Below are 23,238 nucleotides of genomic sequence, written 5' to 3'. Positions count from 1 at the left end.
TATTGTAGAGATGAGGTCTCGCCAAGTTGCCCAGGCGGGTCTTGAACCCACAGGCTCAGGCAATCCACTAACCTCAGCCTCCCAAAGCACTGGATTACAGGCTGAGCCACTGAGCCCGGCTTGTTTTTTTGACTTTTTAATCAAATTCATCCTGACTGGTGTGAGATGGTATCTCAACGTGGTTTTGATTTGCATTTTTGTGATGATTAGTGATACTGAACATTTTTCAGATGTTTGTTGCCCATTTGCATGTCTTCCTTTGAGAAGTGTCTGTTCATGTCCTTTACCCAGTTTTTAATGGGTTTATTAGTTTTTTCCTATTGATCTCATTTGGGTTATTTATAGATTCTGGATATTAGACTTTTGTCAGATACATAATTTGCAAACATTTTCTTCCATTCTGTTGGTTGTCTGTTATCTCGGTTGATGGTTTCTTTTGCTGTGCAGAAGCTCTTTAGTTGGCTTAGCTCCTACTTGTCAACTTTGGTTTTTGCTGCTTTTGCGTTTGAGGTCTTGATGATGAATTCATTGCCTACACCAATGTCCGGAAGAATGTTTCCTAGACTTTCTTCTGGGATTTTTATAGTTTGAGGTCTTATATTTAAGTTGTTAATCCATCTTGAGTTTTTTGTTTTTTTTTTTTATGGTGAGAGAAAGGAGTTCAGCTTCATTCTTCTGCATATGATTAGCCAGTTTTCCCAGCACCATTTGTTAAACTGGATGTCCTTTCCCCGGTGTTTGTTATTGTCAGCTTTGTCAAAAATGAGATGGTTGTAAAACATTGGTTTTATTTCTGAGTCCTTAGTTCTGTTTCATTGGTCTATGTGTTCATTTTTGTTCCTGACCATGCTGTTTTGATGACTGTGGCCTTAGTAAAGTTTGAAGTCTGACAATGTGATTCTGCCAGCTTTTTCTTTTTGCTTATGATTGCTTTGGCTATTCAGTCTCTTTTTTGCTTCTTTGTGAATTTAAGTTTTTTTTTTTTTTTGCTAAATCTTTGAAAAAGAATGCTGATAATTTGATAGAGACTGCATTAAATTTGTAGATTCCTTTACACAGTATGGACACTTTAACCATATTCATTTCTCCAGTTGATGAGCATGGAGTGTTATTTCATTAGCAGTGTTTTGTAGTTCTCATTGTAAAGGTCTTTTACCTTTTTGGTTAGCTGTATTCTGAGGTGTTTTATTTAATTTTGTGGCTAGTATAAATGAGACTGTCTTCTTGATTAGGCTTTCAGATTGAATAGTGTTGGTGTATAGAAATGAAACTGATTTTTTAGCATTGATTTTATAACCTGAGACTTTACTGAAATTACTTATAAGTGCTAGGAGTCTTTTGGTGGTATCTTTAGGGTTTTCTAGGTATAGAATCACATCATCTTCAAAGAGAGATAATTTAACTTCCTCTTTTCATATTGAGATACGTTTTATTTCTCTATCTTGCCTGATTGTTCTGGCTAAGACTTCCAGAATTGAATAGGAGTGGTGAGAGTTGGCATCCTTGTCTTGTTCCGGTTCTTTTTTTTTTTTTTTTTTTGAGGTGGAGTCTCACCCTGTCACCCAGACTGGAGGCTCCCGGCCACCGCAGCCTCAACCCGCTGGGCTCTGGCGATCCTTCCGCCTCAGCCTTCTGAGTAGCCGGAATTACAGGTGCATGCTACCACGCCCGGCTGATTTTTTGATTTACTGTAGAGATGAGGTCTCGCTGCCCAGGTGGGTCTCGAACCCGCGGGCCCAGGCAATCCACTCACTTGTTCCGGTTCTTAAGGGGAATACTTCCAACTTCTGCCCATTAAGTATGCTATCAGCAGTGGTTTTGTCATAGATAGCTCTTATATTTTGAGGACTATTCTTTTGATGCCTAGATGGTTGAAGATTTTTATGATACAAGCATGTTGAACTTTTATCGTGTGCTTTTTCTGTATTTATTGAGATAACCATGTGGTCCTTGGTTTACTTCTGTTTATGTCGTGAATTACATTCATTCATTCATTCAAATATAAGAGCTATCTATGTTGAACCAGCCCTGCATCGTGAGAATAAATCCCACCTGATCATGATAGATAATTTTTTTTTTATATATACTGCAGGATGTAGTTTGCTAGGAATTTGTTTAGAATTTTTGCATTTATGTTCATCAGATAAATTGGGCTATAGTTTTCCTTGTTGTAGCTGCCTTTTTTTGGTATCAGAATGATGTTGGCTTCACAGAATGAGTTAGGGAAGAGTTCTTCTTTCTTCATTGTTTGGAATAATTTTACTAGTTTTCATACCAGCAATTCCTGCATTCCTGGTAGAATTCAGCTGTAAAGACATCATGCCCCAGACATTTTTGGTTAGTAAGTTTTTAATTACTCATTCAATTTTGTGACTTGTTATTGATCTATTCAAAGTTTCAACTTCTTTCTATTTCAATCTTGAGGGGTTGTATGATTTCAGTAATCTATCTACTTCCTCTAGAATTTCTAATATGCACACAAACATATGTTTATAGTAATCTTTCTCCATCCCTTTGCATTGAACCTATGGGGATCATTAGAAGTGAGATGGGTGACCTGGAGACAGCAAAAAATTTTCTTGTTTTTTAATCCAGTTTGCCATTCTGTGTCTTTTAAGTAGGGGACATTAAATCTTTTGTATTTCTTCTGGGCCTGTTGTAATGTAACCTTTTTTGTTTCTGAGTGTATTTATTTGGATTCCTTCCCTCCCTCCCTACTTCTCCTCTCCCTCTCCTCTTTCCTCCCCCTCTCGCTCTCCCTCTCTTTTTTTTAGTTGGCCTGGGGTCTGTTGATCTTGTTTATCCTCCCAAAGAATCAGCTTTTTGACTCGTTGATCCTTTGTATTTTTTTAAAATTTTTGTCTCACTTGAATTAATGTCTCCTCTGATTCTGGTTATTTCTTTTCTTCCGGTTTTAGTTTGTTCCTGTTTTCCTAGTTCTCTTAGGTGTGATGTTAGATTGTTTATTTGAAAACTTTCCCAGGCAACTTGGCAAGGCATCATCTCTACAATTAAAAAAAAAAAAAAATTAGCCGTGTGTGGTAGTGTGCACCTGTAGTTCCAGCTACTTGGAAGGCTGAGGCGGAAGGATCGACGGAACCCAGCGGGTCGAGGCTGTGGTGGCCAGGAGCACGCCACTGCACTCTAGTCTGGGTGACAGAGTGAGACTCCAACTCAAAAAAAAAAAGAAAAAAGAAAACTTTCTGTTTTCATGATGTGGGCTTGCAATAAATTTTCCTCTCAACTCTGCTTTGGCAGTATCCCGGAGCTTTTGGTATTTTATGCCTTCATTTTTACTTGTTTCAAAGATTTATTTTTAAATTGCTGACTTGAATTTGTTTTTTACACAGTAATTGTTCCGGAGCAAGTTGTTTAATTTCCATGTATTTGTGTGCTTTTGAGGATTCCTCTTGGTGTTGATTTTTAAATTTATTCTGCTATGCTCGTAAAATGCTTGGTATGATTTCAATTTTTTAAAAATTTATTCAAGGTTGACGTATGACCAAGAATGTAGTTGATCTTAAAGTATGATCCATGTGTGGAAGAGAAAAATGTATATTCTGTAGTTGCTGGATGAAGTGTTCTGTATATGTCTGTTAGATTTAATTGGTCAAAGGTAAGTACAGAATTTGCTTGTTAGATTTCTGCCTCACTGATCTACCTAAAACTGTTAGTAGAGTGCTGAAGTCCTCCACTATTATGGTATGGCTATGTCCTCTCTCAGGTTAAGTAGCAATTATTTTATAAATCTGGGTGCTCCTATGTTGGATGTATATATATTTAAAATAGATAAGTTTTGTTGTTGAATTGAGCCCTTTATAATAATGAGCTCTTCATCATCCTTTTTTTTTTTTACCTTTAGTGGCCTAAAATCTATTTTATCTGATATAAGAATAGCCACCCCAGTCTTTTTTGTTTTTTATTTGCATGGTAAATCTTTCTCCATCCCTTTACCCTAAGCCTATCAATGTCATTGGGGGTGGGATGGGTCTCCTGGAGAAAGCAAAATAGTGGTCTTGTTTTATTAATCTAGTTTGCCACTCAGTGTCCTTGAAGTGGGGCATTAATGCCATTAATGTTCAGGGTTAATGTAGGTATGTAAGGATTTGTTACTATCAATGTTAAGGAGTTGCTTCATGGTCTCAGTTTTGTGGATGATTTAAATGGTCTGTAAGCTGTATGCTTATTTGTGCTTTTGTGGTGGGTAGCCTCTTTCTTTTGTTTCCATGTTTAGAACTCCCTCAGGCATCTCTTATAAAGCTGGTGTAGAGATGACAAATTCCCTTAGCGCTTGTTTGTCTGGGAAGGACTTTATTTCACCTTCGTTTATAAAGCTTAGTTTGGCAGGGTAGGAAATTCTTGGCTGGTATTTCTTTTCTTTAAGAGTACTATAAATGAGCCCCAAACTTTGACTTGTAAGGTTTCTGCTGAGAGATTTGTTATTCTAATGGATCTTCTTTAGTAGGTGTTCTGTCCCTTCCCTCTGTCTTTAATATTTTTTTCTTTCATGCTAATCTTGGATAATCTAATAATGGTGTGTCATGGGGGTGGTCATCTCATAGAGTATCTCACAGGAGTTCTCTGGCTTTCTTGTATCTGTGTGTCAATGTCTCTAGCAAGATGGGGGAAGATTTTTGTGGAATATGTTTGCAACTGCTGTTTTCAGAGTGCTCCCATTTTCTCCTTCTTGCTGTGAAATGTCAGTCAGATGTAGATTTGATCCTTTTACATAATTCCATACCTCCTGAAGGCTTTCTTCATTTTTTGAGATTATTTCTTCTTTATTTTTTATCAGTCTGGGTTGCTTTTAGGGATTGGTCTTCAAGCTTTGAAATTCTTTATTCCACTTGGTCTGTTTAAGTTTCTTTATTTCCAGGAGATCGGTGTGGTTCTCTCAGAATAATCATGTCAGCTTTCCATTTTTGAACTGTTTTCTTGGCCTCTCTGATTTAAGAGTTTACTTTCTCTTGTATCTCAATGAGTTTCTTTGCCATCCATATTCTGAATTGTATGACTGTCATTGCAGACAAATTGTCTTTTAAATGATCTATTACTTGGGAGCTGGTGGCAAAACACTCTGATGTTTTGTGTTGCCAGAGTTCTTGTGCTGAATTCTTGCCATTTGAGGGTCTGATTTTTCACTCACCCTCTCTTTTGGGAGATACGTTTCACATTGGGGGAATTCATCTCTGCACTGGATGCAGGTCTCTGTTAGCAGACTAATTACATTTCTTTTCCTCCTTTGGGACCTATTTCTTTTCTGTTGAGTCTTAAGGGGTCTGTTTCCCCTCCTCCTGCTTTGAGCATAGAGACTTAGTCTCTATTTGTAGTTCCTCTCTATGAGAGAGGTGCACACCAGCTGCTGCTAGTTAGCCATCTTGCCCCCTGGATCTATTTTAATTGTATTGATTGGGCAGTCAGTGATCTCTTTTAATTTAGGAATATATAGTCTTAAATTTTTTGAATCATTTTTTAATTATTTCCTCCCCTGCATGTTTTTTCCTTAGCCCGAGAACTTCTGTATTCTGTGTTAGACCTCCTAGATGGGTTTTCTAATTTTTTTCCCCCTAGTTACCATTTATTTGTGTTCTTACTCTACTTCTAAAAGATTTCCTTGACTTAATTTTATACTCTATTGAGTTACTCTTTTAATTTTTATTTTGCTTTAATTTCTAAAAGATATTTATTTGCGAAATATTCTTTTTTTATATAGTATTCACTACTGGTGTCATGGTGGAAATATTTCTCTTTTTTTCAATATAATGGTTTTAGTCATAGACTTTCTACTTTCAAAGATTTTTGTCCCTTATGATATTTCAATTTGTTCCAATTTGTATTTGTATCAGATATTGTCCTCTGGTAATTCTTGACTTTCTGCTTCTAGGAGTGAAAAAAAAGTACTTTTCAACTTTTAAAAAAAGTAGATTTATGGCAGTTTATCTGCCTAAGCTAGTTTACTAGTAGGGTGGTCTGGCTGATCTGTTCAATTGTGAAGCTTCTCGCGTCAACATAGGTAGGTCTTTCCTCTTAAACTGCTTAGATTTTCAAGAGAAGAGTTTTAAAATGGCAACCTGGTGAGAAAAGACCTGATTATCAAGGTTTGGAAAGCTGAGATAGGGAAGAAGATGAGGGGTCTCAGCTTTTAGTATGATCATAGTCAAGTAATTCTCTCAACTATGCCTTTGGCCCCTTGACCAGAGATCCTCTGTCTGGCGAACTCTTTTTACCTCCAGTTTTTGGCAAAGAGAAAGGAGAGGCCAGTATCCTTGCTCTGTGGTACAGGAGGGAGAGAGAAAAAGAGAAAGAGTAAGCACATCCATTCCCTCTACTTAACTTTACTTCCAGAGAGTCTATGGTGTAACTCAGATTAATCCTTGACTTTTGCCATTCTGCCTTAAAATTTAATATTTTCTTTGGTCTTTTAAATCATTTACATCTTGTCCATTGATTTATGTCTTCCAAAATCTTGACACTATTTTGTTCTTTTCCATTCTCTTAATCCTTAATATGTTTAGCACTTGTGAAGTTTTGGAAGTCTATTCAAATTTGCATTCTGCCATCTTAACCTGAAAGTCCAATCAATTTATATTTGTCGTGTAAAATGCCTTCTTAAGTGAAGTATCAATTTTTTTAACCAAAATTGTAAAATGTTTTCATCATATATTAGCATGCTGTGTGTACTTAACATGTCGCTAAGTGAAATAAAAACAAAATAATTATGCGTAAATGCTTGCTTTAATGCCAGCTGGCCATGCTAATTTTGCAGGTCCTCAATAGAACCACAGATTATAATACACATGCAAATGATCTGTATGTACTTATATATGTAACGTGTTCATGGAGTATTAAATCTGGAATGGACCCAGATGATCCAGGTCCAACTCCTTCATTTTGCATTTAGATAATATATTTGAGGTCAATGAGCCTAGCCCAGTGGTCATGGAACTATTACAAGTGAAGTCAGAATCAGACTCACTTTCCTGACCAGCTGTCTTACCTCATCAGGTTCTGCTTGGGTTCTGGACATTGGCATAGAACTATGAATGAAATACAGGTTCCACTTGGTTGCTGTAAAGATGTGAAGCAAATGTGTTGAATAACATATTATCAGTAAAAGATCTGACTATAGGCTCAATTAACTTTAGTAATTTGAATTATCCAGGTGACCAGTAGTACCTTAAAGTAGTCAAATGTGTGAATCGAATATTGTAAGTCACATTAAGGTGAATAATTTTTCAGAGTTTAGAGGTAAAAATAAATCAAGTTTCTGACTTAAAGAAGTTATTTAACTGGTTAGACATTTGAACTGTTTTACTCTTAACTCAGCTAATTTTACCAAGTAAAAAATTACTGTATGCAAGAAACCAGAGGTCATTTGATTTTAAAATATATATCACTTTAAGCAGATTCAGTTTCACATAAGCACAACATTGGTTGTTTACATTGAAAAATGAATCTTTGAGGTTAAATACCATTATTCTGAATGGAAAGCCCTTCAACAGCAGACTTTCCTGTTGTATTAAAATAAATTTATTTTCTTCAAGTTTCTTGCATACATTTCAGGAATCCATCTACATATTATATGAAGTGAATTGTTCTTCATTAAAAAGTCTTGTGTGAGACGCTAGGTTGTATGACTACTGCATAAATATAGTACATAAGGACTACAAAACGATCCTCTGAATCCACAATTACTCAAACTTTTATTATAGGATTTTATCAACTTTGAGATTCTAGAACAGAGTTAAAGTGTAACAAATGTATTTTTTATAACGAATGTAGCAAATACATGGCCTCCAGAGGCACCAAAGAGGATATGAGAGTGAATAAATATAATTTGAGCAGTACCTTGGCAGAGTCTATGAAGGAGGAGAGCAAACAAAATGAAAACAAATGCCTTCTTGACATGGCATTGGCTCTGAACGTAACAGACAATATATTATAATGACGGTGATTATGATTCCATGTAAAGCATGAGTACTCATAGTGATCTACAAAGAAAAAATCATTTGTAGAAAAAGGAGATTTCCTTAGAAGATGTTTTAAGTAGTCAGATCCATAAGAAAATGTAGTATACTTTAGCAAGTTGGGAAAATAAATGGGGATATTGTGCTGATTTATTGTTTCTGTGTAGCAATGAGATAATTAATATCTTGGATCTTTGCAGTTGTTTTTCAATAGAGAACAGCAAATTATTTCTAAATTTGAGTTTCACATTTCATTTGTTACTTAGTTACTGTTACTAGGATGATTATATGACATAAAGTTTAGCTTCCTGTTAAATGATGCAGCATTCATTATCCAGATAACCTACTTAATGGCAGATATAGTTAGAATTTCAGTTGTACACTGGCTTTTTAAGAGTCTCACCTCTCATATTCCAAGAATAAGTACATTTTAAAAAATCTATAATTACTCGCTGCAGTGATTTGGCCCAACTCTTCCCCATGCCTTTATGTGAAGTGCAGCAGGTGACTAAAGCACCATCCATCTGTCAAACCCAAAGCAACTGTTAAAAATTACCCAGTCCATTTTTCCTCCTGCTTTGGAAGTTAGTTGCACAACAGCTGTTTGCAGAGATACAGGTGAAACTTATGTAAATACTGCCATATTCCTTCAAAAATGGAATAAATCATACACATGCAGTGTGTGAATTAGCATATTTATTCTTTCGTGCCTGCCAAATGTGCATTTTCCTTGTACGTGTACATAAAATAGGGGTTTAAGGAGCATAAAGCTTCTAGCATATTGCATAGTTATAGGCAATAGTCTGTAGAATGAAGTATGTATGAATTTTTTTTCAAATATATAAAAGAAATGCCAAAACTTTCATATAATTTGAACTGAAGACCTCATTCAATGTAAGACACAGAATTCAAATGTGAGAGAAATTTCTGAAGGAATCTGATCTGATGTTTTTTAGTAGTTGTGAGAAAAATGACTTGGAAATAACAGAAACCATCTCATCATCAGTTTTACCTCTAATGAAGCCATGATGTTGAAAGAAGAAAGGGGAAAGTATACACATTTATAAAGAGAGTTATATGATTTCTCACCCAGCAGATTTTTATAACATGGTAAGAAATTAATTTTAACCACCACACAGTGCTTAAGTATTTTGAATACATTCAAATGAAATTTATTCATGGATATTTATATATTTAGTGCTTTTTTTCCCCACATGGCGAAAATTGGGTATTCTGTGTAGATTATGAGCCCTCTTAGGGCAGAAATTCTGTTTATATTACTGTTACATTTCATAGTTCAACTGACTGTATCCTTTAGATAGTGTTCTGCAGAATTCTAATTTGATAAATATGACACCGTGGAAGGTCTAGATGAATGCCTATTTTTTCTTAATGGAATAACAAAATCGAAAAATAAAACATTGTGGGTCATAAGCATGTGAAAAGAACTGCATTAATGACAAAACTTTTTTATTTATGGACATACTCTTATTTATATAAGTTAATATCAATGGTTTTGAGCATAACTTTTGGGAGAATAATTTCTAACTGGTAAATGCTTATAATCCTGAGAATTTCTAGAAATGCAGCATCTAATTGTCATTGTTTTGTGACACAATGTCTTTGCTCTTTATTATTTATTTCTTAAATTGTTTTTAGTAGATTGAATTGTGGTTTGTTCACATCAGGGAAATACAAATCTCAACAGCAATAGAAATGAATGATTAATGATTGACAGCTACATGCAACCATGTAAATAAATACCACAATAAATAAAAATACAATGTGGAGTGACAGAAGCCACACTCGAAAAGTACAAAAATAAAAAAGTTTATGCTGTTAGAAGTCAGGCTATTGTTCCCTTGCTAAAGGGTCTTGTCAGGGCAGGAGTTTGAGGGGCTTTGGGGTCTAGGAGTGTTCTGACTCTTGATCTGAGTGCTGTTACAAGGGTGTGTTCAATTTGAGAAATTTAGCCAACTATATGTCTCCATACATGTACTCTTCTATGTTTATTATTATTATTATTATTGAGTTGGGGCCTCACTCTGTTGCCCAGGCTGGAGTGCAGTGTCACAGTCACAGCTCACTGCAGCCTCAACCTCTTGAACTCTGGCAATCTTCCTGCCTCAGCCTCCTGAGTAGCTGAGACTACAGATGTGTGACACTATGCCTGGCTATTTAAAAAAAAAAATTAGCTCTTTTTTTAAAAAAATGAATTTATTTAAGATTCAGAATATTTAAATTATGAATTTTTTTGCAGTAACTGTTGAGAGAAAATTTATCCAATAAAGTATAAAGTGGTGATTTTTGGTGTATCCGCAGAGTTGTGCAACTATCACCACTTATTCTAGAACATTTTCATCACTCCCAAAAGAAACACCATATCCATTAGCAATCATTCCCTATTGAATTATTTTTAATGGAAGAAAGTCAACTGAGATAAATGGAGCTACTCCAAGGTGTCGTAAAACCAGGGAGAGTATCACTGATCTGTCATGGTTGCAATGAAAACTCCCTCATATTCGCTGTCATGTCTTAATTTAGAATGATTGCTGCCAAATGTCTTGCTGAATGTGATGATTTATATGCATTTATAATGGTTTTCTTCAATACAGGCTTTGATATTTCTCTGTAGAAGGAAGAGCTCAGGCAATCTGAAAGGAAGGAGTGACTAAGAAACCTCCTTTGAAGCTGAGTTTGCACAGCATGTCTTCTGTTTCTATTCACAGTGTATATTCATATGGTCTAGTTTATAGAAGAAAGTGATTGAGGATTAAGAGATATGTCTTTCTTGTTAGCAAGAAAGCTACACTTTTCATTTTTACTTACATATTTATTTTGAGCGGTTTTCTTGTGGCTGACAGAGATTGTTGGGGTTCAGGAGCACTTGTCATAGAAACATCATCCTTAGTCTACATTTTGTCTGAGCACTTTAATGATTTTCTTCTTTGGATTTAGAATTCCCAGCAATTTCTCCTTTTTCACTCTAGTTCTTAAAGGTCTTTACTCTACCTGTCTGGAAGTGCCCAGTTTTCTGACTTGACCAGGAAGTTAAGTTGGAGCATCTGTAATTCCTGCTCTCACCTACCATTCCCCATAACCCAGAGCTTGTCCTGATTACTTTGCTTTCAACCATGACTGAGTAATAACCACAATTCCTAGCCTTCTGGAATTGGCTACACCAGGTCAGCAGCCAGAGTTTAAGACTTTTCTCCTTTCTCCTCTGTGACTCACACATATATTAGCTTTTCTTCATAACATATATAAATTGTTTGCAATTTTATGTGACCCTTTTTTTTTTCCCTGAAATGCTTATATATGGCAATGTTTTTAAGTGATGGGTCAAATCCCTTGAAGCCAAGAGCACTATCTGTATAATTTATTTGGTTAACTGGGAACACAGAGGCCTCCAGAGCTCAACAGATGCCTTGGAATAAAGCAAAGGGGCATTTTAAAACTGTGTATCATTTGATCTTGTATTAGGACCTAAATAAAGGGCTACCAGGTTACTTAGGGACTAAGTATACTTTACTAGCTTACTAAGCAATTCTTATTTATTTAAACATTCCTCTTTTCTGAGCGGGCAACAATAATTGGGGAATATGTTTCCAACATGCAAAATAAGTTGTATCTTTCCATAAGCAAGCTTATAATTGGGCTCCTGCAGTCACGCAGCTTCACATATGGTACTTATGAGTCAATTAAAGCACCCTAACAAGCAATTACGGGTTTATTGTTTAATTCAATTTCCACAACTCATGCTGTTCCCACTCAAAAGTTGCATGTATGTCAGTCAGCATGTAATCCTAAGCACACACTTTCCTCAAATGCCGATTTTGAAAAATGGGGCCTCCAGACACTGCATGCTGTATTGGGAAGGGAGCACTCAAGTACGAGGGGAGAACGAAGGCACTTAGGATATGGAAAGAACTGGCTTTAACTGTCACATTGATTAACTTGAATAATAGTAAGTAAAATTCTCCTCTGCTTACAAAACGTCACAGAAATGGAATTACCAGGACGTCCTCTGAGTGGATTGGAATATGTAAAGTGGTTGGTTAATAAAGCTCAGGTGATCGAAGCACAGAGGAGAAGGACTGGATTTTGGTCCTTGAATGAGGAAGTTGGCTTGGTGAGACCAGAGTGACTCCAGTCTCTATGGCTGGGAAAAGCCACTGCTAGATGGCCAGCTTCCCTCTTCTTCCTATAGCTCCACCTGGAGAGAAAATCAAAGCAAGCTTTCTCTCTTCCCTGAAGCCCAAGTAATGAGGCACAGATACGATGGCAAGACTGCTCCAGATGGCATCTCAGTGACAATGCCCATGTGTGTTCTAACCCTGGCTAGCTCTTGGCTCTTGAACATAGGGTGTAATGTGGGAGTGGCCCAGGGTTGCCATAGCTTCTGGCAGACAGTTTAGAGCACATGTGTCCATAGTAGTGTCAACAGAAAGCAGCATAGAGTTAGCTTTCTTTTCCAAGATATGGAACTTTCTCTTCCTTATAGCTATTCTTATTCCTTTCTCAATGCCAGTATTCCTCTGAGGAGATTTTCCCTTCATTTATTTCTAAACCAACCATTGAACTGAAATATATTGTTGGAGGTGAAAGTGGCTTTGCAGGAGCAGAGGGACAAACAGAAAGAGATGTGAAGACACTTCTCTGAAGATGGAGAAGGAAGGGTCTATAAGTGAGGGGTGTAGACAGACCCTGGAAGCTGGACAGGGAGAGATAACAGATTCTCCCTTAAAGCCCTCAGAGGGAACCAGCTCTGCTGCCACTTTGACTTTAGTCTGGTAAAACTGATTTTGAATTTCTGACCCCCAGAACGGTAGAACAAATTTCTGTTCTTCTAAGCCACTTGATTTGTGACAGCAGCAGCAGGAAAACAATACTTCCTGGAAACAAATTAGCATACAAAAATCTCATGAGGTTTTCCTCATACTAAAGGACGAAGTGTGTTGAACTGTCCAGTAGAGAATCTAAATCCTTCAGCACCTAGTACCATAGCCCCTCTCCAGGCACGTGGTAAACCAATAACCTCTGCCTCCCCTACTCCATGATGGCTTCAAGAATTCATCTACTCAACTTGGCAGAAGTCTAATGTGTCTCCGTCACTTATTAGGAGACACATCAGTACACAAGCCAGTGACAGTCTCAGGTCTCCTGGGACTCAGGGCCTGCTTAGTGGTGAAGCATGTGTATGGCATCTTCATAGTTTTAAATGCTTCTTAATCTGTATCCTTCATTCAATCAGTTTTTTCTCTCTGTAACCTGTCTGCCATCATGGCTTCAGGGAAAGGGACGGGGATAAATGCTAGTTCAGGAAGGAGAGTGATGTGATGTGGGGAAGTCTTTGTGAGAAAGGAAAGATGAAAAGCTCTCCTATTCCTGATAGAGTGGGTAATGGGAAGGAATAGAGAAGAGACTGGGGTAGGAAGGAGAAATGACACAGGAGGAATGCGACCCATGACTTCCCTTGACTCAGGACTGATGTTCTAAAGGTGGACTTTGACTAAGGGAAGAGAAGAAAGCTGAAGGGTGTCTGCTCCATACCCTGTTTAGATTTCTAAGAAGAAATGCCCTCCAGGGACACCACTTCAATGAAGCATGGGCCCAAGGTGGCCTTGGATGACTAGGCAAAAAAGTGCCTTAATGCCTTCCCTAGAGTGTCCTCGCCACCAAAGAGAGTCTTCAGAAGTTTCCACGTGCCCTCCCCCCGGGATGGTGTGGTAATTGATGGTGGTGACTGATAGGCCTAGCAGAAGAGCCATCCTGGACCTCCTGGGTCACTCACCACAGGAACCCCGCAGGCTGTTCACATCAGCAGGTGCTGAGGTAGAGTGAGAGTTTCTTAGCTGGAGAAGGATGACCTGACCAGGCTGAAAGGAAAGAGATCTTGAGTTCTTTAGCCTGAGATTTCAGCAGTGGATGTCATCAGGGAGAGTGGACACAGACCACTCTTATTGCCTAGGTTAGCAAAGACCCAGAGAGCTTCTGAGGAACCATCATGCAGAGCCGAGGCCCCTGCTGGCTGCCACAGACACACAGCTGCCATCTTGTGAGGACATGGGGAAGTGGCTGCAAGAGAGATACTGCACACCTACCTGAAGAAAACTATTTGAAATAAGAAAGAAACTAATTAGAATGGCCAGAACTGAGACAGTGTTAATTGGCATTTTTACCTTTCCTGATTGCCTAGTAGGAAAGGAGCTCTTGAGAAAGATTATATCAGGTCTGATGAAATAATTGCAGCAGAGTATAGTTTTGCAAGAGGCTCAGCACTAGCCATGATGCTCCCACTCTGGCCTTCTTCCCTCTGTGCTCCTTTTTTTGAGCAAGGGGGTCTTTGAGGTATATGGAAGACCCACCAGAGCCCATGCTTCCCTACCCAGCCCCCTGCCTGAACCCTGCCTGGTACTCGGCACCCCAGAATTCCTGTTCAATGGCCCTGAGTCAACTTTCAGGGCTTGTAGGTGCTTCTTCCCTGAGTCAAATCCTCTAAAGAAAAACTTGAACTGCCTATAAGTATATCCAAGGCCAAGGAGTAGATAATAGGTGACCAATTTGTGTCTAGAGCATTGGGGGGCTGACTACAGTGTCCACCCACAAGTACACAAAGGTCCCTCCTGGGACAGAATCAAACTAGAGGTGAGAAGAGAAGGGAGAAAGTCAGAGACTTTCTGCTATCATATTCCAGTCTGAAATTCTAGTCATCCCAGAATAATTTATTGGAATCTGGATTTCAAGTCACTATGAAGACATATTTGTTAAGATAAGAAGATAGAAATGATTTATTACACAATTTAAAAATCTCAATTGTAGCCTTTAACTCTTTGGACACGTGGTTGTGACTTGTGCGTATCTCTTTGGACTTCCATCATGTGAGTGGCCCTGTGTGTCATTAAATTACAGACACTGAACATGTAATTATAAGTGTTATGTGTCTTGTCAAAGGAGAAGTCGAAAGGTCCTACTGTGAAGTAACAAGAGCAGAAAGCCAGCCTGTCACATTGTTTGTTTCTATGCACAAGTGTCACAGCGTTTCAGGCCTCTGGCTCAACTCATGCTCTTTTCACTCAGCATATCCTACTTGCCATTTGTGTATTATTCTTTTCAAAAAGGTTCTACTGACTGTCCAGGGCCTGAGGTCCCAGTGCTGTGCTCTTGCAGTCCTCTGACTGTAGTGAAATTTAACTTCCATGTTCCTTTTTTTGTTGATCCTAGGCCACCAGTGCATGGCCTTACATATAGAACACTTTGTAGGAACATTTGTTGAGCTGAGCAGTTGCTGCCTACCCTTCCAGCTCCTTAATGTACATGGAAATTGAGCTCTGTACCTGCATGGAGGCAGGCCACTGTTGCAGGACAGGAAACTTTATAAGAGCCCTTCAATATTTCCAGCTTGCTACCCACTTTCTGGAAATTATGACCTCTTGAATGAAATTCCTTCTACGCTTTTTCTGCTAGAGTTGAACTCTAGTCAGAATCAACTTCAGGAAAGTAATTTCAGTGTCCTTGGTGAAGGTGATGATCTGAAGCAGCAGACTCCATCCTTATTTAGTCTTCCCAGGGAGAACATTATCATTTCTTATCATAAGGCCAATAACCTCTGCCCTCTTCATATCATAATTGAAAAGAGGCAAAGCTTATCACAGTATGTCTGACTATCAGAGTTTAGAGGTGATGAGGTCAGAAAGACTGGCCATTTAGTAATAGTTAATAATCTGCTGATTTTAGTCATCATTTAAGCTTAAGAGGGCTGCGTGACTATCCTACATTAATAGCAGTTCTCTTTTTTAAAGTTAACTATGAGCCACTCTGAGAATTCATACAGGTCCATGCTTTGTTGCTCTTGCTAAATTCTCAGATAATTTTACATTTCATGTCAGAACATTCCTTTTCATACTGCTAGAATTGAAAAGAATCAGATAACAGGGGAAAGCAATTAGTGACTGTTCTCCCCACTCTGACCTCCCCTTTTAGTTTCCTTTGTCCCAAGGCTCATTCTATGTAACAATTAAGAAAAAGATGAAGTAGCTGAGCTCCATTCTATGTGTTATGTACCTTAATAGACACTTTGAAGAGGAACATGTGGCCTCAGTCACCAAGGAGATTTTTAGAGGTTCCAAGCCACTCTTCCACACCCACTTGCCAGGTTATTGCTCTTGTCTGAGTGGCTTGGCCCAAACACTTCCTTCTCTATCATTCCCTAACAGGGATATCCAGCCACTCTAAGCACTTTCTTGGAAAGATTTCTGCCCAGAACTTAAGATAGCTAAACTTCAAACAATGCCCCAAACAGATCCTTATATAGCTATTTGGAATAATTTTACATGGGAGTACAATTTCCATCCAGTCAAGATAATATTATTCCAAGTTTAACAAATATAATATAATTAAGCATTAAATTTACTTCACTTAGACAATTCAGTTCAGGGAGGGTCAGAAGTAAATGTCTTCCTCTCCTAAAAGAAGGACCTTTCCCACTAGTATAATATAATACACTCTTGACATACTTGAAAGCACAAAAAGAAAAACCTTTTCTCTAGATTGTGGCCTGCAAGTGGCTTACTATGATCTGAAGGACCCAGGACTCAGAGTTCAACTGAATAGCAGATGTCTGAGAGATACATTCTTTGTAATGGTTTATTTTTCCTACCTGGCTGTTATATATCCCTTTCGTGAAAGACTGAAGTATCTAGTTCCCTCATTCTACTTATCACTATTATGGAAACTATGATATTATACTATTTTCTGTCTACCACCATTACTGTGACTTCCCAGAAGCCATATCATTTACATATACTTGTACATGTGTGCACACACAGACACACACACATACATACACACAGTGCATTTGTATTTTTTCATAGTCGAAGCTGCTGTCAGCATTATAATTCAAGGGAGTCGCTAGTCTTTAAAGGCTCAAGAAGCTTTTGGAGGGATTTAGAAGTTCTTCTTGAACCAAGAACCAAGACAGGTGATGGTAGACTCTTTTTTCCTTTCATTTCTTACATTTTATTTCCAGTACTTGTTTCATGAGAATACATAACTCCCAGGGATCATGTACTAATGTAATAAGTGCCTAATTTTGTCCTGAGCACTTCATCTACTTTATCGCATACAGTGGATATTAATATCCCATTACGTGGATGAGTTCATTGAAACATGAGAGTTTACATAACTTGATAAATGTAGTAGTAAAAAAAAAAGGAGAGTCACCTTAATTATTTTTAAAGTTGTTTTATTGATACATAATATATGTCTATTTTAATGGGGTACATATGATATTTTGTTATATGCATATAATGTGTAATGATTGAGTCAGTGTATCCATCACTTCAAGTATCTTTCATTTCTACGTGTTGGGAGCATTTCAAGTCCCTTCTTTTAGCTGTTTTGAAATATACTATTGTATACAATTGCCCTACTGTGCTATCAAACAATAGAACTTATTTCTTCTAAGTTTATGTTTCTACCCATTCACCAAGATCTCTTCATCCCCTCATCCCACACTCTACTCAACCTCTGGTAACTTTCAATCCACTAGCTATACAATTTATTTGGCTCCCACATATAGGCTATATTTGTCTTTCTGTACCTGGTTTATTTCACTAAACATAATGACCTTCAGTTCCATCCATGTTGCTGCAATGAAAAGATCTTACCCTACTTTTATGATCAAGTAGTATTCCTTCGTGTATATATGCCACATTTTCTTTATACATTTGTCTGTGGATGTACACCTTGATTCTTTTTTTATCACTGCTGTTGTGAATAGTATTGCAATAAACATTAGGTTGCAAGTACCCCTTTAATATAATGATTTCCTTTCCTTTGGATAAATAGTCAGCAGTGGGATTGCTGGATCACATGATAGTTCTATTTTAAATTTTTTTTAGAACGCTCCATACTGTTTTCCATAGTGGCTGTTACAGTCCCACTGACAGTATATAAAAATCCCATTTTCTCTCACCCCCATCCAGATTTATGATTATTTTTTAACAGTAGTTATTCAAACTGGTATAAGATATTTCATTGTGACTTTTATTTGAACTTCTCTGATGATTAGTAAAGTTGAGTATTTTTTATATACCTCTTGGGCATTTATATGTCTTCACTTGAAAAATACTTTTTCAGATCCTTAGCCCACTTTTTAATGAGATTATTTGGGTTTTCTTAGTGTTGAGTTGAGTTCCTTATACATTCTGAATATTAGTCCCTTGCTAGATGAATAGTTTGCTAATATTCTCTTCCATTCAACAGAATGTCTCTTCACTCATTCGATGGTTTCCCTTGCTGTGAAAAATCTTTTTATTTCAATATAGTCCCATTTATATATTTTTGTTTTTGTTTCCTATGGTTTTGAGGCCTTAACCATAAAATCTTTGCCTAGACCAATGTCTAGAAGAGTTTTTCTTAGATTTTCTTTTAGTATTTTTAGTCTAGTCTTAGATTTAGCCTAGTCTTAGACTTAGCCTAGTCTTAGGCTTAGCCTAGTCTTAGGCTTAGCCTAGTCTTAGGCTTAGCCTAGTCTTAGGCTTAGCCTAGTCTTAGGCTTAGTCTAGTCTTAGGCTTAGTCTAGTCTTAGGCTTAGTCTAGTCTTAGACTTAGTTCTTTAAATCATTCTGAGTTTTTTTTAATATGGTGAGAGAAAGGGGTCCAGTTTGATTCTTTTACATCTGAATATCTAGTTTTTCAGCATTATTTATTAAAGAATATATCCTTTTGATAGTGTATGTTCTTGGCTCCTTTGTCAAAAATCAGTTGGCTATAAATATTTTTGTGAATTTATTTCTGGGTTCTCTATTCTGTTCCATTAGTCTTTGTTTCTGTTTTTTATAGCAATACCATGCTATTTGAGTTACTATAGCCTTGTAATATATTTTGCAGTCAGTAGTGTGATGCCTTTCCCTTTGTTCGTTTAGCTCAAAATTGTTTTGACTATTATGACTCTTTTTTGGTTCTAAACTAATTTTAGGATTGTGAAAAAATGATATCAGTATTTTCGTAGGCAATGCATTGAACCTTTAGATTATTTTGGGTAGTATGGTCATTTTTTACAATATTCTTTCTTTTGCTCCATGAGCATGGGGTGTCTTTCCATTTGTCTGTGACCTCTTCAAGTTATGTAGTTTTCTTAATAGAGGTAGTTTGCCTACTTGGTTACATTTTTAAGTATTTTTCTGTCGCTATTGTAAATGAAACTGTCTTCTTGATTACTTTTTCAGCTAGTTCATTATTGGTGTGAAGAAATGCGACTGCTTTATGTCTGTTTATTTTGTATTCTACAACTTTCCTAAATTTGTATATCAGATTTCTCTTCATGTTTTTCAGTGCATTGTCATCTTGGAAAAAAATTAACTTGGCAAGATGAAAGTTCTCTAAATTGACTCTCAATTGGTTATCTAAACATCCAATTCAGATAACATTTGCTTGTACTCTACTTAAGACAAAGTATTTTGTTGTATTCATTATTAATGCCAGCAATATCCCCAACAAAGAAAATGCAGGTGATGTTGGCTTGGTGTCCAATGGATTTTGTTCCTAGGATGTGGATAAAAACAAAAATATTCAAAATGAATGAATAGTTCCACCTGCCACGGAGCAGCTGTGCAAACTGGAAAGTATTGTGTGTGCAGCATTGTTATCTTAGCTAATTCCTTGGCCCTAAAGCATTAGACAAGTTTGGCTTTCAGCAATTAAAAAAATAGATATAAAGTATTCAGATAGAGTTGTTCTCTGATGTGCTTATAATAAATAAATTGAGAATGTAAGAAAAATGGGCATGTGAATAGTCTCCCCCTATGTATACTTACCTTGTATTAGAGAAATTTATATAAATAATTCTTAACAATGTTAATCCTAAGCTGTGATCTTTTTATTTCTTGTCGCATGGTGATTTTATTTTATTTTACTTATTTTATTTTATTTTTATTTTTTTGAGTCGGAGTCTCACTCTGTCACCCAGACTGGAGTGCAGTGGCATGCTCCTCGACCTGCTGGGCTCCAGCGATCCTTCCATGTCAGCCTTACAAATAACTGGAACTACAGGCACGCGCTACCATACCCGGCTAGTTTTTGATTTACTGTAGTGATGAGGTCTTGCCAAGTTCCTGGGCGGGTCTCGAACCCACAGGCTCAGACAATTCACTCACCTTGGCCTCCCAAAGCGCTGGGATTACAGGCTGAGCCACCAAGCCTGGCCAACATGGTGATTTTAAAGAGCTATAATAAAAATGATTCTAAACTATGGTTTCTTTAGCAAATATCCATTAACTCAGCAAATATCCATTAATACACACAATGTGTAATGACATGCCAAATATGGGTAGTCGATAGGGTGGATCAGAATCATGTGGAACATATTAAGACAAAAATATTCCTGGACCTCTCACCCAAAGATGCTAATACTGCAGGCCTGAAATGACACCATGGAATATGTGTATTCTCATAGACATTCATGGTTAGGGATCAGCTTTCAAAAGTGGTTCTTAGCTGGATTGTTTTGCGCTCTGGGGGACATTTGACAATATCTGGAGATGTTTTAGTTGTTACAAGTTGGAAGAAATGTGTGCTGCTGGTATCTAATGGGTAGAGGACAGGCCAGAGATGCTGCTAAATATCTTACTATGCACCCACAAAAATTTTTTTTCAATCAAAAATTTCAGTAGTGCAAGGTTGAGAAATGTTCTAGAGAATATAAACTTACATTCTTAGAAAGTCCATAATTAATCAGGGTAAAGTAAAAGTGTGCCAAAATATCATGCATTCATAATCAAACAGAATAAATGGCATTATTTATTATGGAATATACTAAAAATTTAACTAAAATTTTATAAAATGTGTTATTTCAAGATTATTAGTTATTTTATGTATGACTAGAGACATCATAGCCAAGTATGTGAGAGAAACTTTCAAACATTGTCTGCAACTGATAAGATGTTTGTAATGAAAATTATCTGAACAGATACCTGTGATTGAAAAAAAATATTTAATATTTTTAACTGATCTTTATGTATCAATAAGGAGAAAAAAGCAGAAATTCCTTTTTAAATACTGACTGTGTCATGAAAATAGGACTACCACCATAAGTATTGTCTAAACAAGGAAACAAACACAAATCAAATATAGGAAGAGTCCATATGATTTTAAAAACTTTTCTGTTGTTTTCATTTTACTCTCTTATAGATTCTCTTTCTTAGTTTTATATCATCCCTAAAGATCAGATGCTCAGAAGCAGAAAGTACAATAAATTACTGGAAGTTATTTTTGTTGCTGTCAGTGCAGGGTTCGGATTAATAATGAAACCAATTAAATCCTCAAATACCTCCAATGCCAACAGTAAAAATTTAATTTCCAGAGTGAAATAAGGTTAGTTATGTTGAACACCATTTGCAGTCACAGTGAAACCCAATTTTCAAACATTGGGGGATTCTGCTATTTTGTCAAAGATCCAGCAGCAGGTTGATTTAATCAGAATAATAACAAAATAATCCATGCTTTTTTTTTTTTTTTAGCTGTCTCATGCATCTCTGATGATAACCAGTCAGCAGAAATGACAGAATGCCTCAAGCAGTCAAATGGCATGCCTCCTCTTGTGCAAGAATGCACGGTCCCGTGTCGAGAAGACTGTACCTTCACTGCTTGGTCCAAGTTTACACCCTGCTCCACAAATTGTGATACCATTCAAAGTCGGCGGCGACAGCTCACAGGTAGGGTGTGGCTCTCACTCTTGAGCTCAGGCAAGCTATGCTTGAATCTCTCACATAGAATATAAGTTCCTCCATGATTCTCTCACATAGAATATAAGTTCCTCAAAACAGGAATTTATGTCAAGTCTCTTCCTCTCTTCCCATCCCCCCATATATATCCTCAATACCTAGAGCAATTCCTCATATATAATGTGTACTCAGTGTTTGTGATGTGAATGAAAGATGTGAACCATTTTATTACTATCAAGTTCCTTTCTATAGAGTTTTATAATCTTTGTAGTCATAAAAGGCATTTTATTCACCTACATCTTTTGAGTATTTAATGCCAAAGTTTCTAGTATTTTGTAATACCAGGATCTCAACATGCTTGAAAGCAGTTACTGATTTGGAAAGAATGTCTAAGGCAAATGTAACCGACATTATTGTCTTTTGCCATTACCTTGTAAGCAATTTGACATTTTAAAATTTTAGTAGTGTAAGGCCAAAACCATGTTACATATACAGATTTTGCTTTTGTGGTATATTATTAACTATCAGTTCTATTTACAGCTGTGAAATTTAATGGAAATTAAAGCAACTAATAGTTTAATTGAAGTCCTGGAGCAATTTTTTGCCTGCAATATACAAATAATTGATGCAGCAGTACATTTACTACATGCCTAGATAAATATGCCACAACTTTCTTAACTGCATATGTATTTGTAGTTAATATAGATAACTTAATTCAAGGAATAGAGAACCAAAGGAAAAATGCCAGAATAATCATTGAGATAATAAAATTGGTGTTGACATTGAAGAATTGAGCACAAATGACCATTTGTTCTCCTGAGCAGTTTAAGTGCTAATTCTCTTGGTTTCAAGACCCCTTTGCCTGAATGCATCACCTATCTGATCATATTTTAAATTTAAATCACTGTAATGGCCTTACTTCATTGACTAGAGCCTTTAACAGTATTGCTGCACACAAACTGGAAGCACATTTGTGAGTGCAGGTGAAATGTATAACCACAAATAGAAACATCAAATAAGATGTGCTGTGTTTGTGCTCTCTCCTCCACAAAAAGACTATGCATATATAATTTAATGCAATGTTGCTCATTTAAAAAATAAAACAAATTTCTTATAGGAAAACATTACGATGGGATAGAATGTATGGAATAATTTGAAGTTCAGCGGCCAACTTAATGAAACTGTTTAATGAAACATGCAAAACATTGCTTGCATGTGCATACATAATGGGTCAGAAGCCATGATCCTAGCAACCCTTTATATCTTTGAGATAAGAGTGAATTTCCTTTAGAAGGAAAAAAAAAGTTTTTAATTAGTGTTCAGTTTTTTCCTTTCTCTTGAAAATTTGCTAATGATATTTTGCACCTGCACAATGAGAATGGAAGATGTTGAAAATCCTAGGGTATTTATTCAATTTACAACCAGCACAGTTTGTATTATGAATTGTTAGAACTCTAATGAATTTGACTTTTCTTTAAAATGTACTTTGTATGTGAATATTGAAGAACTGTTGCACATTTGCCTGCAAACTCTAACCTCAAAACTAC

At 36.8% G+C, this 23,238-nt stretch overlaps 1 protein-coding gene across 1 annotated transcript in view; it reads left to right on the top strand.

Annotated features, from left to right (window-relative positions):
• THSD7B (thrombospondin type 1 domain containing 7B) overlaps positions 1–23,238 on the top strand; it is a 363,632-nt gene that overhangs the window by 91,454 nt on the left and 248,940 nt on the right. The window contains exon 2 of the mRNA XM_021707254.1: positions 21,488–21,682. Within this exon, the coding sequence (XP_021562929.1) occupies positions 21,488–21,682 (195 nt within the window). The remainder of the gene's footprint in view (positions 1–21,487; positions 21,683–23,238) is intronic.

This window comes from Carlito syrichta, unplaced genomic scaffold, assembly GCF_000164805.1.
Source record: "Carlito syrichta isolate Samal-C Ts95f unplaced genomic scaffold, Tarsius_syrichta-2.0.1 Scaffold316472, whole genome shotgun sequence".
In the NCBI taxonomy this organism is placed as follows: domain Eukaryota; kingdom Metazoa; phylum Chordata; class Mammalia; order Primates; family Tarsiidae; genus Carlito; species Carlito syrichta.
The sequence above is the reverse complement of the archived record's forward strand: the minus strand, read 5'-3'. Positions and strand labels throughout refer to the sequence as shown.